The sequence below is a fragment of the Nanorana parkeri genome, unplaced genomic scaffold (assembly GCF_000935625.1).
Source record: "Nanorana parkeri isolate BGI_ZX_2015 unplaced genomic scaffold, ASM93562v1 scaffold272, whole genome shotgun sequence".
In the NCBI taxonomy this organism is placed as follows: domain Eukaryota; kingdom Metazoa; phylum Chordata; class Amphibia; order Anura; family Dicroglossidae; genus Nanorana; species Nanorana parkeri.
This window is the reverse complement of record NW_017306540.1, coordinates 849,463-863,132: the sequence shown is the minus strand read 5'-3', so window position 1 is coordinate 863,132 and position 13,670 is coordinate 849,463. Positions and strand designations below refer to the sequence as shown.

The following is a 13,670-nucleotide window of genomic DNA, read 5'->3' as shown; positions in this document are numbered from 1 at the left end:
AGCTTTATAACAATGGGACATACTGTATGTGTGTACAGTAGCTTCTATTGTGAGAAGCTAGCTTTCTCACAATGAGATATATGGGTGTTTGTTTATAGGTTTTGGGTAAGCTTTGTATCAATATCACACCCAAGCTGGTCAACAATAGATAGACCTTTTGGCATCAACTGACTGTAGATAGCATTTGTGTTTAGATACACCTGCCATAGAATTTAATGCAAGTGTAAGGGCAATGCCCACAGGTGTTGGCTACCAATTTTCTAAATGAAAGCCAGCAGCCCAGGTGAATAGGAGGACTTCACTGAAGAACTTTTACCAGAGGACCTCACTGTAACAGAGGACAACACTAAGCCATGACGAGATGCCATTTTCCTTAGAATCGCTACAAAATCCTGTTCAATGCAGAATTTTTAGACCAGCAACAACCGAAGCCAAGTGACTTAAGTGTATTCTCTTATACAGAGGCGGCTCTTTAATTAGGCAAATTAGGCGGTCGCCTTAGGCCGCGCGCTCCCGCCTAGTTTTCCCTGTCAGAACGGCAGCCAGGTAGCGTTGTGAGCTCTCATCCCCGTAGCTGTCAAACGGAGACTCTCAGTTTGACAGTGACTGGGCTGAGAGCTCATCCGTTACCTCGATCGTTGGTGCGAACCATCGGCTCGGTCTTCTGCACGGAGCTCCGCCCACCAGCCAATGAGAAGAGACCTCACCCCCCATCCACCACACGAGGATCTCTGGCTGGGGGGGCAGAGTTTAACTGCAGAAGCTGATGGAGACGCCCGCAAGACACGGCCAGCACAGCTGTCAGGAAGCCAGAGCCAGGATTCTTTCATTGCCGTTTGCGCATGGTGCAGCTAATAGAGTTGTGTCAGGTGCAGCGTCTCTGCGTAAACGTGTGCGCCACGTGCACGTTCACGCGCACGTGCGCGCAGGCGTGCGCCGACGTGTTGTTTGAGTTTTTGGCGCCCTCTGGGCTATATAAGGCTGTGACTAACAAACCTCCTTTGCTGTCAGATCGTCAGCTTCCCTGTGTTCCTATATCCTGCTCCTAAAGTGTTCCTATTATCTTGACCCGGCTTGGCTTGACCTTTCTGCTTCTCTCCAGTGATTGACCCTCGGCTTGTTCCAGACCATCCTCCTGCCTCATCCGCTGTACCTCGCTGCCTGCATGTTGATGACCTCGGCCTGTCCTGACTACACTGCTATTCTTGTCTGCTGCTCCTGCTCATCGAATTCAGGTACTACTGGCACTCCTGCCCCTCTGTGCCCCGATGCTCCTGTACCCATTCAGGAGCCCCAAGACCAGAGAAGTGGGAGAGGCCGCCCTCGACATCTCAGACTCCCCTAAGGTACGTGACAACAGCACACACAGTACTGGAGTGGCAGCCTGGACAGCCTTGTGGAAAGCAGGTGAGAGCCCTGTGGAGAGCCCTGTGGAGAGCCCTGTGGAGAGCCCTGGTTTAGCCAGGGCTCTTTGGGATCTCGCCCTGATGAGACCCCACAGAATCCTGCTACCCTGGTGAGGCCCCCTCAGAGCCCTGGTGAGACCCCACAGATCCCTGGTCTGTGAGGTCTCACCAGGGCCCTGAAGGGGTCTAACCAGGCTGGTGAGACCCCACAGAACCCTGCTACCCTGGTGAGGCCCCCTCAGATCCCTGGTGAGACCCCACAGAACCCTGCTACCCTAGTGAGGCCCCCTCAGAGCCTTGGTGAGACCCCACAGATCCCTGGTCTGTGGGGTCTCACCAGGGCCCTGAAGGGGTCTAACCAGGATGGCGAGAGCCTACATAGCCCTGCCGAGGCCCTACAGAGCCCTGGCAAAACTCTACAGATCCCTGATGAGACCCTGCAGAGCCCTGATTTAATCAGGGCTCTGCAGGGTCTCACGGGGCCCTGTGGGGTCTAACCAGGCTGGTGAGATCCCACATAGCCCTGGTGCGACCATACACAGCCCAGGTGAGAACCTACAGGTTTAACCAGGGCTCTGTGGGGTCTCACCAGAGCTCTGTGGGGTCTCACCAGAGCTCTGTGGGGTCTCACCAGAGCTCTGTGGGGTCTCACCAGAGCTCTGTGGGGTCTCACCAGAGCTCTGTGGGGTCTCACCAGAGCTCTGTGGGGTCTCACCAGAGCTCTGTGGGGTCTCACCAGAGCTCTGTGGGGTCTCACCAGAGCTCTGTGGGGTCTCACCAGAGCTCTGTGGGGTCTCACCAGGGCTCTGAGGGGATGAACCAGGCTGGTGATGAGACTCTACAGAGCCCTGGTGCTGGTGGGACCCTACAGAGTCCTGGTGAGACCATGCAGAGCATTGGTTTTAGCAGTGCTTCTTGAGGTCTCACTAGGGCTCTTTGGGGTCTCACCAGGGCTCTGAGGGGATGAACCAGGCTGGTGATGAGACTCTACAGAGCCCTGGTGCTGGTGAGACCCTACAGAGCCTGGTTTAACCGGGCCTGTGTGGGGTCTCACCAGGGCACTTTGGGGTCTCACCAGGGCTCTGTGGGGTTTCACCAAGACTGGTGAGACCCCCACAGAGCCCTGCTGAGACCCCCACAGAGCCCTAGTTTAACCAGGGCTCTTTGGGGTCTCACCAGGGCACTGAGGGGTCTAACCAGACTGGTGAAACCGCACAGAGCCCTGGTAAGACCCCACAGGCCTGAGTGGGGCCTCATGTTTAGGTTTCGCCTAAGGCCTCGCGAACTCTAGAGCCGCCTTTGGTGTGTATGTATGTATGTAAAGTATAGTATGTATGTATGTATTAGCAGCCTGTATGTTTATGTATTGTTTTACCTGTAGCTAAGTAGTTTGTGTATGTAGCATTTGTTGTGTAGTAAAAGTATGAAAGGTAGACAGGTTTTTTTGCATGCTGGCTGGTGAGTGTGCTGGGAAACTTTTTGCTGTTTTACTGTTTGAAGCCCTTCCATGTGCACCTTGCTGTAAAGTTGGTAACGAATTGATTAGTGCGTTTGCCATTTGTTTTGCTTGACATTAGTACATAACTTTTTTTAAGCACATTTCTAGAAGTTATGCATCTCAAAATATCAGTGGGAGTGATATAAGCTATACAGACTATTCACACCATATCAGATATGTACTTGGACTTACAGCAGCCAAACTTATTACCATATATCACTCTTGTGCTTGTTAGACAAGTGAAAACAAAGGCAATGCTGCTATAAGATTTGGCACGTCTCTGCTCAACGGTTAAATAGCTATATGTTAAAACTGCTGGAAAAATACATTTATAATTTACTCATTTTAAGTTGTTGAATTAATAATATTAAGATGAATTTTGAAACATATACAGATTTGAATAAAGTAGTAAAAGTGCACTGACTAGATGGGGAAGTTACAGTGTTGTGTAACGGTATCAGCCAAATGATCAGACCAGTGGTGATGTGCAATTTATACTTTACTAAACAAAGAAAATCAAGATAAACAGTGTAGACATGTTGTGGGCAGATCCAGTGCTGGAGTATCTCAGCAGAAGCTAGAGTGATCTGACAAAGTTTTCAAACCCATGCAATTGCTTTCTGTCCCAAGATTTATCCAGCCTGCTCTGTCTGTAGACAGGGAATCCTATCCCATTTTAGCTCACGGAACTAATAATTTTGTCTACACCTAAATATTATATCTACTGGTACATTACCATAAACAGTGAGTTGAAGGTGAAAGAACAAATAAATAAGGAATGTGGGATACTCCACATGTTTGGCACCAAGACTGCTCTGTATTACATTATTTTCAGAAATTCTGATAGAATAAAAATTATAATAGTAATACTAAAAATTGATGGTCATTGGAAAATGTATGGTTTGCTGATGGTCAGTGGAAAGGTGCCCCCCATTACACTGGTGATCAGTAGAAAAGGGTCCTTTAGATTGGCGGTCAGTGGGAGAAGGACCACCTTACATTGGTGATCAGTTGGAGAAGTACCTCCTTACATTGGGGTTCAGTGGGAGGACCTCCTTACATTTTGGGTTAGTAGGAGAAGGACCTTGTTACATTGGGGGTCAGTGGGAGAAGGATCTCGTTACATTGGGGGTCAGTGGGAGAAGGACCTTGTTACATTGGGGGTCAGTGGGAGAAGGACCTCGTTACATTGGGGGTCAGTTGGAGAAGGACCTTCTTACATTGGGGGTTAGTGGAAGAAGGACCTCCTTAAATTGGGTGTCAGTGGGTGAAGGACATCCTTACATTGGAGATCAGTTGGATAAGGACCTCCTTACATTGGGGGTCAGTGGGAGGAGGACCTCCTTACATTGGGGGTCAGTGGGAGGAGGACCTCCTTACATTGGTAATCAGTGGGAGAAGGACCTCCTTACATTGGTAATCGGTGGGAGAAGGACCTCCTTACATTGGGGGTCAGTGGGAGAAGGACCTACTTACATTGGTAGTCAGTGGGAGAAGGACCTCCTTACATTGGTGGTCAGTGTGAAGAAAGCCCTCACAGATAGGTAAAAAGATCATTGGTGTCGGTGATCTACTAGTTATCTTAGAGGCAGAAATTGCTCACTGCTCAAGAAACCCCTAGCAACCCCTGGAGGAACCCTGGTTGAGAGAGGCTGTTGTACACTACTCTCGCTATTTAGAGAAGAACTATGGGGCAAACTTTTTTGCCCATAGTTTTCTTCAGGGTCACGGAAGGACATATACTATGTCCTCCGGGTGACCCAGAACTCAGTATATAGTGGGCTGTTGCCTGCTATATGCTGAGAGAGCAGGACGGCTCCACAGCCGGGATGGATCCCGACAATACTGTTGAGATCCACCCTGCTAACTGATTGACAGCTGGCTCTGCCCGCCCCCTCCCTCGTCTGTTCCTCCAGACAGCGCTGGAGAAACAGAGAGGGGAGGAGGGGAATCCCTGCGGGTAGCAGTGACTGACACTCTATTCAGCGAGAGGCTCGGTAAATCAGCGAACAACGGTGTGTGTTTGCTGACTTCCCAAGCAATAGCGCTGACCTTTGACAGCTTCAGTGTCACAGGTTGGCTTGAATTATGGGAATGCTTTTCACTCCCCCCTTAATTCTCCTTTAATTTCTTTGTAACTTGACTGAATGTTTAGGTAAGAAAGAGTCAGAGAAATCATAATATGTAGAATAGCAAATCATTTAATTTTTTTAAATCATTTTAAAGTATTTTGTGACAAAAAAGAACCAATTAAACTAATTCATGCATTTCAGAATTTTTTTTAACATTTAAAGTTATGGTGGAGCAGGCACATAATGCTTTCCTTCAGTTTCTTCGCTGCACTGGGCGGAATATATTATATCCAACTCTGAAAAAAATAAGAGAATTTTGTATTCAGCAGTGAAATAAAATGATATATTTCATGTTTACATCTGCTCCATGTGAAGCATACAAGGGTGAGTAATACAGATAATACAAATACATAAAATGTTTCCAGTGGTGTATACCTACCAGTTGTATAAAAGACATAATCAGAAATTACAAGATAAACATGAAAGTGAAAATTCTATTTTTCTGTAGACTAATCTAACCAAAGTCATCTATGGTGTATATATTACAAGCCCCCAACCACCAGTGACCCTGGTTGGGGGCTTGTAATATATACCATCAAGCACCATTTGTCCGAGGATTTTCCAACATGTTTCTTCCGCAAAAGTTGATCTGATGATCGACTTCTGTGGAGGTGATGGGGTCACCAATGGGTTGAATTATGGCTGATTCCTGCTGAATCTGCCGAAATTCACTCTGTGTGTACCCAGCTTTACTTATTGTCTTGGCAAAAGTGGTTTCACCAGACAGGAAGTGCACAAAATCAATAACAGCAACACAAAAAGGGGTAACAAATAGAAGTCTCAGCATTATCAAGTTTTATTTTAACCATAGTCTGTGTATAGCAAAAAATAGGACATTTTAAAAATCAGTTAAACATACATCATATATTTGAGGATACACAAGTATCCTGTGTTTAGGTTAATAATTAATAACTGTGAAAAGGAATGTTAGTTTAATTATCAAGGATAGTATGTTATACAGTACGTGTGTGTATGTCTGTCTATGTATGTGTATATATAATATTTTTTTTTCTTGTCTTATCAAAAATAAGTTGTTTTCAAAGATTTGCATACATTATGGAGTATAACTCTATTGTTCCCCATTTTTGTTACTTATTATACTATGTTGAATCTTGGATGATTGTTTGAAATATTATATGAACAAACCTTTTGATGTGCTCTTATACGTTACCTGACGTATGAAAGCTAGAGTGAAGCTAGACCTGGGATATATTCCCTGTCAGTAGTGCCACACTATATCACTATGTTGCGTACCTTGTTTGCTGCCAGTTGTTCTGGAGGTTTTCAGCCTCTGATCTCAGCAACCAGGTGGTTTGAAGAACTAGCTGCCCAGACTCCTCCACAAAACACTGACCTGTGAACACTGTGATGGAATCTGTGAAAAGAACACTTGTGTTTAAAAATGATTCAGCTCTAGATACCAAATACAGTATACTGGAAGTATTGTGTTAATATGTGAGAATGGATAACCAGCTAGGATTCATTTTGGCTTTCTGTGTTTAACAGTGCACATCATAGGAAGTATTTACATAGACCAGGGGTAGGCAACCCGCGGCTTCAGGCCTGCATGTGGCTCCCTGTCCAGGGGCGGAACTACCGTTGAGGCCTTAGGGGGGGAGGGGCAGTGAGGTCCGGTTCTGGGCACCCACCCTGGTGGAATATGCGGCAGTGCAGGGCCCCGCACTGCCGACGGCTTCTCAGCAAGGGGGCGGGTCCTGTGACCCACCTTCTCTCCTAGCCACGTCCCTAGTAACAGGCGGCGGAAGAGGAGAATTGTGTGTCACATGCCCAGCCCCCTGCAGTGCACACTGTCCGGCTGGGATGCTGGCTGTGAGTCCGAATAGAAAAGTGGATTATAATGGGGAACATTACACTGTAATGTTGCCTATTATAACCTATTTCTCTGATTAACCCCTTCGTGACGGGAGACGTACACTGTACGTCCAGCTACAAAGGGACCAAATGAATCGTTGGGCGATGGAATGTGTGACCACCAATAGGTGAAGCATTCCAACGCTTTCTCAGCTGTTCCAGGGCAGATCGGCATCGCAAATCGTATGTGCAGGAGAACTGATCTGCCCTGGAACAGCTGTTCGGTCCTGAAATGTCACTTCTATCCGACTTTGTGAGTGGGGTGGTATGTGAGATTGCACTCACAGAGAGCGTTGGAATGCTTGACCTATTAGCGGTCACACATTCCACCGCCAATAAAATGGGCGGGATTCGATTGAAATGCGTGATAACGTCACTGGCCACACATTGTAACATAGCCCAGCCCACCTGAGGCCCTGCAGAGCCCACCATAAAGAGTCTCAGATGGGCTGTGCAGGATCTATGGTGTGCTCTGCAGGGTCACTCTCAGGTGGGCTCTGCGGGTATGTCCAGTGCGTTACTAAGCCCTGAGTCCAGTGCGTTACTAAGCCCTGAGTCCAGTGAGTTACTAAGCCCACATAAACCTATATACATGCTATACATTGCATAAAGATAAAAAACGATATATGCCGTGTTATCTTCATTTTAAATGTCAAAAGGGTTTTGTGGCTCCCGGTGTTTTCTTTTCTGTGGGAAACGGGTCCAAATGGCTCTTTGAGTGTCTTAGGTTGTTGACCCCTGACGTAGACTGAAAAGGTAATTATGTCTGTTTGATCCCCCCTAACACAATGCTCACATTTTTTTGAAATTGCTGTTCTTTATGAAACATTTTTGAAAATCTCTCAAAAATGTGTTGAAGAATGAAAAAGAAAAAATGAACCCTTGTAGCAGGGCTATACCTCTACTGCATGGGATAACTTTTTCTTGACAGACCGGAATACAGATGATATTCTCACCTGATCCTCGGTCCTACAGCAGTGACTGCTCACCTCTCTCCCCATCCGCTCTGGATATGGTATGTCCCTCTGCATCTTCAGCTCTAATAGACCTGTATTAGATGGGTCCTTAGACCGCTGGAGTATGGGGAGAAGAGGCTGCGGGGACTGGCCTAGCAGCTACGTGGGACTGAAGATCGGGTGAGTATTTCTTTATTTTCACCCCCTAGACAAAATGAGTACTTAACCCTTGCAGTGCGGGGGTAGTTCCACTGCAAGGGTTACATTTTCAAAATCCTGGTGTTCTGCCCTAAAACTCTACGTGGAAAACAATGTATTCTCATTTATTAGCGCAGTGTTTACCGTAAAGAAATTGTAGAAAAGTGTCACATTTTTAAAATGCTTGATGTTCCAATTTTTGTTATAGTAATATGATTTGTAATTCTGTTCTTGTGATGCAGGGGCCACCTGTAGACTGCAGTGCAGCCTGGTCTAGGACCTACTAGCCTGGGAATGGACAATGAAGGAGCAGTAGAATATGGATGAGGTCACCACAATGCTCTCTAACCCTATCAAGTAGCTTCTGCTTGTAAACATGTAGAAAATAATGTTTTTCTTTCCTAAAGAATTCAAAGCTGGATTAGTTGGTGCTTTAATATCTGCCAGGATTTTCACTTCAAGACTACATGCAGGCGGCCCTTAGAAATTTACTGATCACTTACGCATTTTTTTTTTCTGGCCAAAAAGTTCCAGCATAAATGATCAGGAAATGCTTGTCCTTAGCTGCATTTAGATGTATAAACACATGTGTTTAACTGCGTAACATTCTCATTCCATACGTTCTGCTCTGTTTTCAATGTGATTTTCTTGTTGGACTTTGCGTTTACACGTGTAAAATGTGTGTTCTCAGATGCATATTTTTTTTTTATTTTGAGTTACGCTTTGGAACGCACTAGCATGCTTACACACTTGTGTGCATGGCACCTTGGAAAACAATATGCCTGCATTCCAAGCCTTAAAAAAAGATTCTTTGCATTGGGTTTTTCTTTACAGCCACGTGCAATTAGTCTAAGGATACAGGATCAGCTTAATAAAAGTAACATAAAAGAAAATATAACTTACTGCTAAAACGCCACTTCACTGTAAATCCAAATGATGGCAGATCAGTTAGTTGTTGATATCCAATCAGAGGCGATTCTACAATTGTTTTACTAGTGCTAGATACAGCTGTCAGATATTTGCCGAAAAACGTTCCATTTTTGAAGACAGTATCAATGGTCATGTTAGAGCCGAGATCATTCTTCCACTGCCCAGCCAGTCGGCATGATGTATCCTGCAGAAGATGGAGAGAGTAAATCATTGGTGTTATGCAGATTTGGTAAAACCAGAGTAGAATCGCAATGTATTTCTGGGCACTTTTGTTATAAGTTTGAATACAGTGAGGAAGGGTTAGATCTTCTGTCATGTTTTTATATCAGTCTGTGTCCTCGTCAGGGAGTGTTACCCCTCTATTTGCAGTGTGACCATTGTGAAGGTGAGGGGAAATCTAAACTTTAAGTTGCTGCCCGAGCAGAAGGTAAAAGAAAATCTTGCAATGGAGACACCTGTTTCGGGGAAACTTTCTAACAAATTTATTCCCTTTTTTTTTAGATTTAATTTAACTTTCGTTTGCATCATCTTGGACATGAAATAAAGGGAAATCTCCCCAATGGGACACAGACAGCAAAAAATAAACTGGCAAGGGTTTTATAACCCTTCCCTACTCCTCTATTCCCTACTTTTCTGGGAGCCACCCCTTCCCCCCTCCCAAATAAAAGGTCTAAATGAAATCTGAAAAATATATATATTTTTTCAGATTTCATTTAGACCTTTTATATAAAAAACCTTATGAAAGCTGCTGTGTGTGAAAGCAGTTGTCTCTCTGCAGAGCTCAGACAAACCAGACAAATAAGAAATCAGAAATCTTTAAACAGCAGAAAGTGTGAATTTAGCTGATTGCAGAGTTGCAGGTCTGACTCTGCGGGGGCATGTTGGACGTCTGCAGAGAGGTCAGTGTTTCCTCACTGCAAACAAGAGTCCTTCTCCACATCATGCTGACAGGAAAGAAGCTTGATGTGAAACCAGACTGTAAGACTTTGTTTTGAGGCACTGGGGTGTCCTTCGTTCACAATGGACCGATGTAGAGCTTGATTAGATTGGCGCTACTCTCTGCCACAGTAAGGACTGCCAAACCTCAAGAGGAGGTGAGGAAGAAGGGAACTCTGTGCAGTCACGTGACAGGCTTGAAGACTTTGGAAAAGGCACATTTTTTTTTTTTAAGATTTTTGTTTTAGATCGTTTTTTCTTCTTGCTATATATATAGGCTAAATCAGCGGTCGCCACCCTTTCGGACCTCTTGGACGACTAAATTCATAATTTTAAATCCTGCGGACCACTAATATGAATTTTTACAAAAAATATATATATTCTCATATTTTTTGTTTCCTCATATATAAATATATTTGTGTGTGTATATATGTATATATATAAAAATATATATACAGTATATATACACACATACATTCATAGGTGCGGGTGTGCCTGCAGGAGTGGCAGTGCTGGTGGAGGGAGGGAGCGGTGCCACCCGCCCCGGCCCAGTAATAAAATTAATTGTTTCCCCCCTTATCGAACCTGCCACTGGCCCTGTCAGCAGCACCCGGGGCATATGCTCCCCCTAGCTTCAGCACTGCCCCCAACCACCCCCATGCCTCCCTTTCCCCCACACAGAGCCAATGGCTTCTCCCCACTTTGTCTATGTCCCGCAGCCTGCTCAGTCCGGGTACTGAGGAGATGCCCCGCCTCCTGCAGAACCCGCACTGTACTGAGAGCCGCACATTCCTTGTGACAGCCGCTGCTTGAGTCAGTGAGAGGCAGCCCCAGAGCCTCCATGCCGCTTGGACGGCCCAATGACGGCCCAGCCTGCATGGCATCAAAGGGGCCACCAAATTTTTCTCGCGGACCACGGACCACCGCTGGTCTAAATGGTAAAATAATGAAAATACAGAGCATCATACTGTAGGTTTTTTTAAATGAAAGTACTGTTTTAGGTAATGCACCCATACATTGCAGTGTATCGGCAGGCAGGAACAGACATATACAGAGTAAACAATGGAAACTGTTTCTTCAGTGTCTTAATGGACTACACATTTTCTGGTGAATATGTTTTTAAACTAATAATTCAAACTTTGGAAATTTACAGTACTATCAAAGAAGTCAGACAATACAATACAAATCAATACAAATGACTAAGTTTTGTAAATTAGTTTCCAGTTCCTACCTTCTGCTCTCACCTATTACCATACCAGTTATACTATGATAGCTATGGAGACAAAATGTAACTTTTCATTTTGTTTTGGATAGAGAGGAGACTATCCCAGTGACAAATGTTCCCCCACTTATGTCATGGCCAAAAATATTGGCAACCCTACATTTCCGTCAGATAATGCAGTCCGTTTTTGGAGTTTTGTGTGGAATGTGTCAGATTTGGCTTTTTTTTTCTCCACTTTTTTGTGTCATACCAATACAAACAAAAGAAATTAACATGAGACTGCCTAAACATTTGCAATTGAAACAATTTTTTGCACGAAGTGGTGCATTCTCTGACAGGAATGCAGGGGTGCCATGACTGTAGGTTTCATTCGAGACAAGAAGCCAGGAATAATTTTAACTCCCTATCAAAAACTACAAGACACCATTGTCTGGAGTTTTAAGATTCTTGGATTGCAAATAGAATTGATTACTTCACCCCTACACTTTGCTGCTTTTTTTAGAGCATGTGTTAACATAGATAAAAAAGTGGAGCATCTCTATCATATATAGAATGCTAAAAATGTGCACATTTCATTATGAGAGGTAAAACCGGCTACCCTTCTATAGTTTACCTTTCCATCGATACAAAGAGCCAAGCTCAGCAGAGCCAGAGCGAGTACTGCAGGGATCTTCATCCTCATTGTGCCTCTCCAGGATCTGAGTTTTACAGCTTAGCAGTGTTGTATTTATACAACTGGATGACTCATTTTCTGAAGTTACAGCTCATCTTGCCAAATATTGAATGACCTACTGTAGGATGATGACTTTATTTCTATGACACAAAACTAAAGTTTCCCAATCATCCAACAGCCTTCCAAATGCTGCAACTGCTCCACCCCTTATAAAGGAGACAAGGAAGACATGACACAATTTTCTTCATCATGTTATGGTTTAGTCATGGATAAGAATTATCTAGCTCAAGATGGTCTGCTACATGAAGAACTCATGAGACACATTTATGTGTATTTTATACTTCTGGGCTATGTTGAGCACCCTGAGAGCCCTGCACCCAAAGCAAGCCATTGGATCTGCAGGAACAGCCTATGTCCAAACAGGAATTGGTTAAAGAGATTAAGTGCTTCCACAGCACCTAGCCACGTGGTCATCCTGCCACCCAGCTACAGGGGTTCTGTTACACTGCAGAGGGAACAAGAAATGTAACAGAAAGGTTAAAAGACAAGTGAATTTTCAAGCCCTGAATATATTCTATATTACCAAAAGTATTGGGACGTCTGCCTTTACACGCACACGAACTTTAATGGCATCCCAGTCTTAGTCCGTAGGGTTCAATATTGAGTTGGCCCACCCTTTGCAGCTACAACAGCTTCAACTCTTCTGGGAAGGCTGTCCACAAGGTTTAGGAGTGTGTCTATGGGAATGTTTGACCATTCTTCCAGAAGCGCATTTGTGAGGTCAGGTACTGATGTTGGACGAGAAGGCCGTGCTCGCAGTCTCTGCTCTAATTCATCCCAAATGTGCTCATAGGGTTAAGGTCAGGACTCTGTGCAGGCTATTAAAGTTCCTCCACCCCAAACTCTCTCATCCATGTCTTTATGGACGTTGCTTTGTGCACTGGTGCGCAGTCATGTTGGAACCGGAAGGGGCCATCCCCAAACTGTTCCCACAAATTTGGGAGCATGAAATATTCCAAAATGTCTTGGTGTGCTGGTGCCTTAAGAGTTCCCTTCACTGGAACTAAGGGGCCAAGCCCAACCCCTGAAAAACAACCCCGCACCATAATCCCCCCTCCACCAAACTTTATACTTGGCACAATGCAGTCAGGCAAGTACTGTTCTCCTGGCAACCACGAAACCCAGACACGTCCATCGGATTGCCAGACAGAGAAGCGTGATTCGTCACTCCAGAGAACACGTCTCCACTTCTCTAGAGTCCAGTGGTGGTGTGCTTTAAACCACTGCATTGCAATTGGTGATGTAAGGCTTGGTTGCAGCTGCTCGGCCATGAAAACCCATTCCATGAAGCTCTTTGCGCACTGTTGTTGTGCCAATCTGAAGTCCACACGATGTTTGGAGGTCTGTAGCTATTGACTCTGCAGACAGTTGCCGACTTCTGCGCACTGTGCGCTTCAGCATACGCTGACCCTGATCTGTCATTTTACGTGGTCTACCACTTTGTGGCTGAGTTGCTGTTGTTCCCAGTTGCTTCCACTTTGTTATAATACCACTAACAGTTGACCGTGGAATATTTAGTAGCAAGGAAATTTCACGGAACACCTGAATGCAATGAATTGCACGGGTGTCCCAATACTTTTGGTAATATAAGGTGATCGTATGCCCCTTAATTGACTCATCTCCTGTAAGCAGCTTAAATTACCAATTCTACATTTATTTAAAATACACCTGCCCTAAAACAAGGACTTTTCTAACCTCCTTTCTGTAGAGTTTCATAGTCACCCATGGGCAGAAAGATTGCATTGCATTCCTGTGGTGAGCCCAGATAGACATATCCCTGCCTTCTG

The 13,670-nt window shown here is 45.0% G+C and overlaps 1 protein-coding gene across 1 annotated transcript; it reads right to left on the bottom strand.

Annotated features, from left to right (window-relative positions):
• Window positions 1–5,229: 5,229 nt before the first annotated feature.
• Window positions 5,230–11,832, bottom strand: LOC108787608 (avidin-like). Its single transcript, XM_018557204.1, has 4 exons — window positions 11,764–11,832; window positions 8,966–9,176; window positions 6,291–6,411; window positions 5,230–5,272 (listed from the first exon to the last, which is right to left on the bottom strand). The coding sequence occupies exons 1-4, from the start codon at window positions 11,830–11,832 to the stop codon at window positions 5,230–5,232; spliced, it is 444 nt and encodes a 147-aa protein (XP_018412706.1).
• Window positions 11,833–13,670: the final 1,838 nt, after the last annotated feature.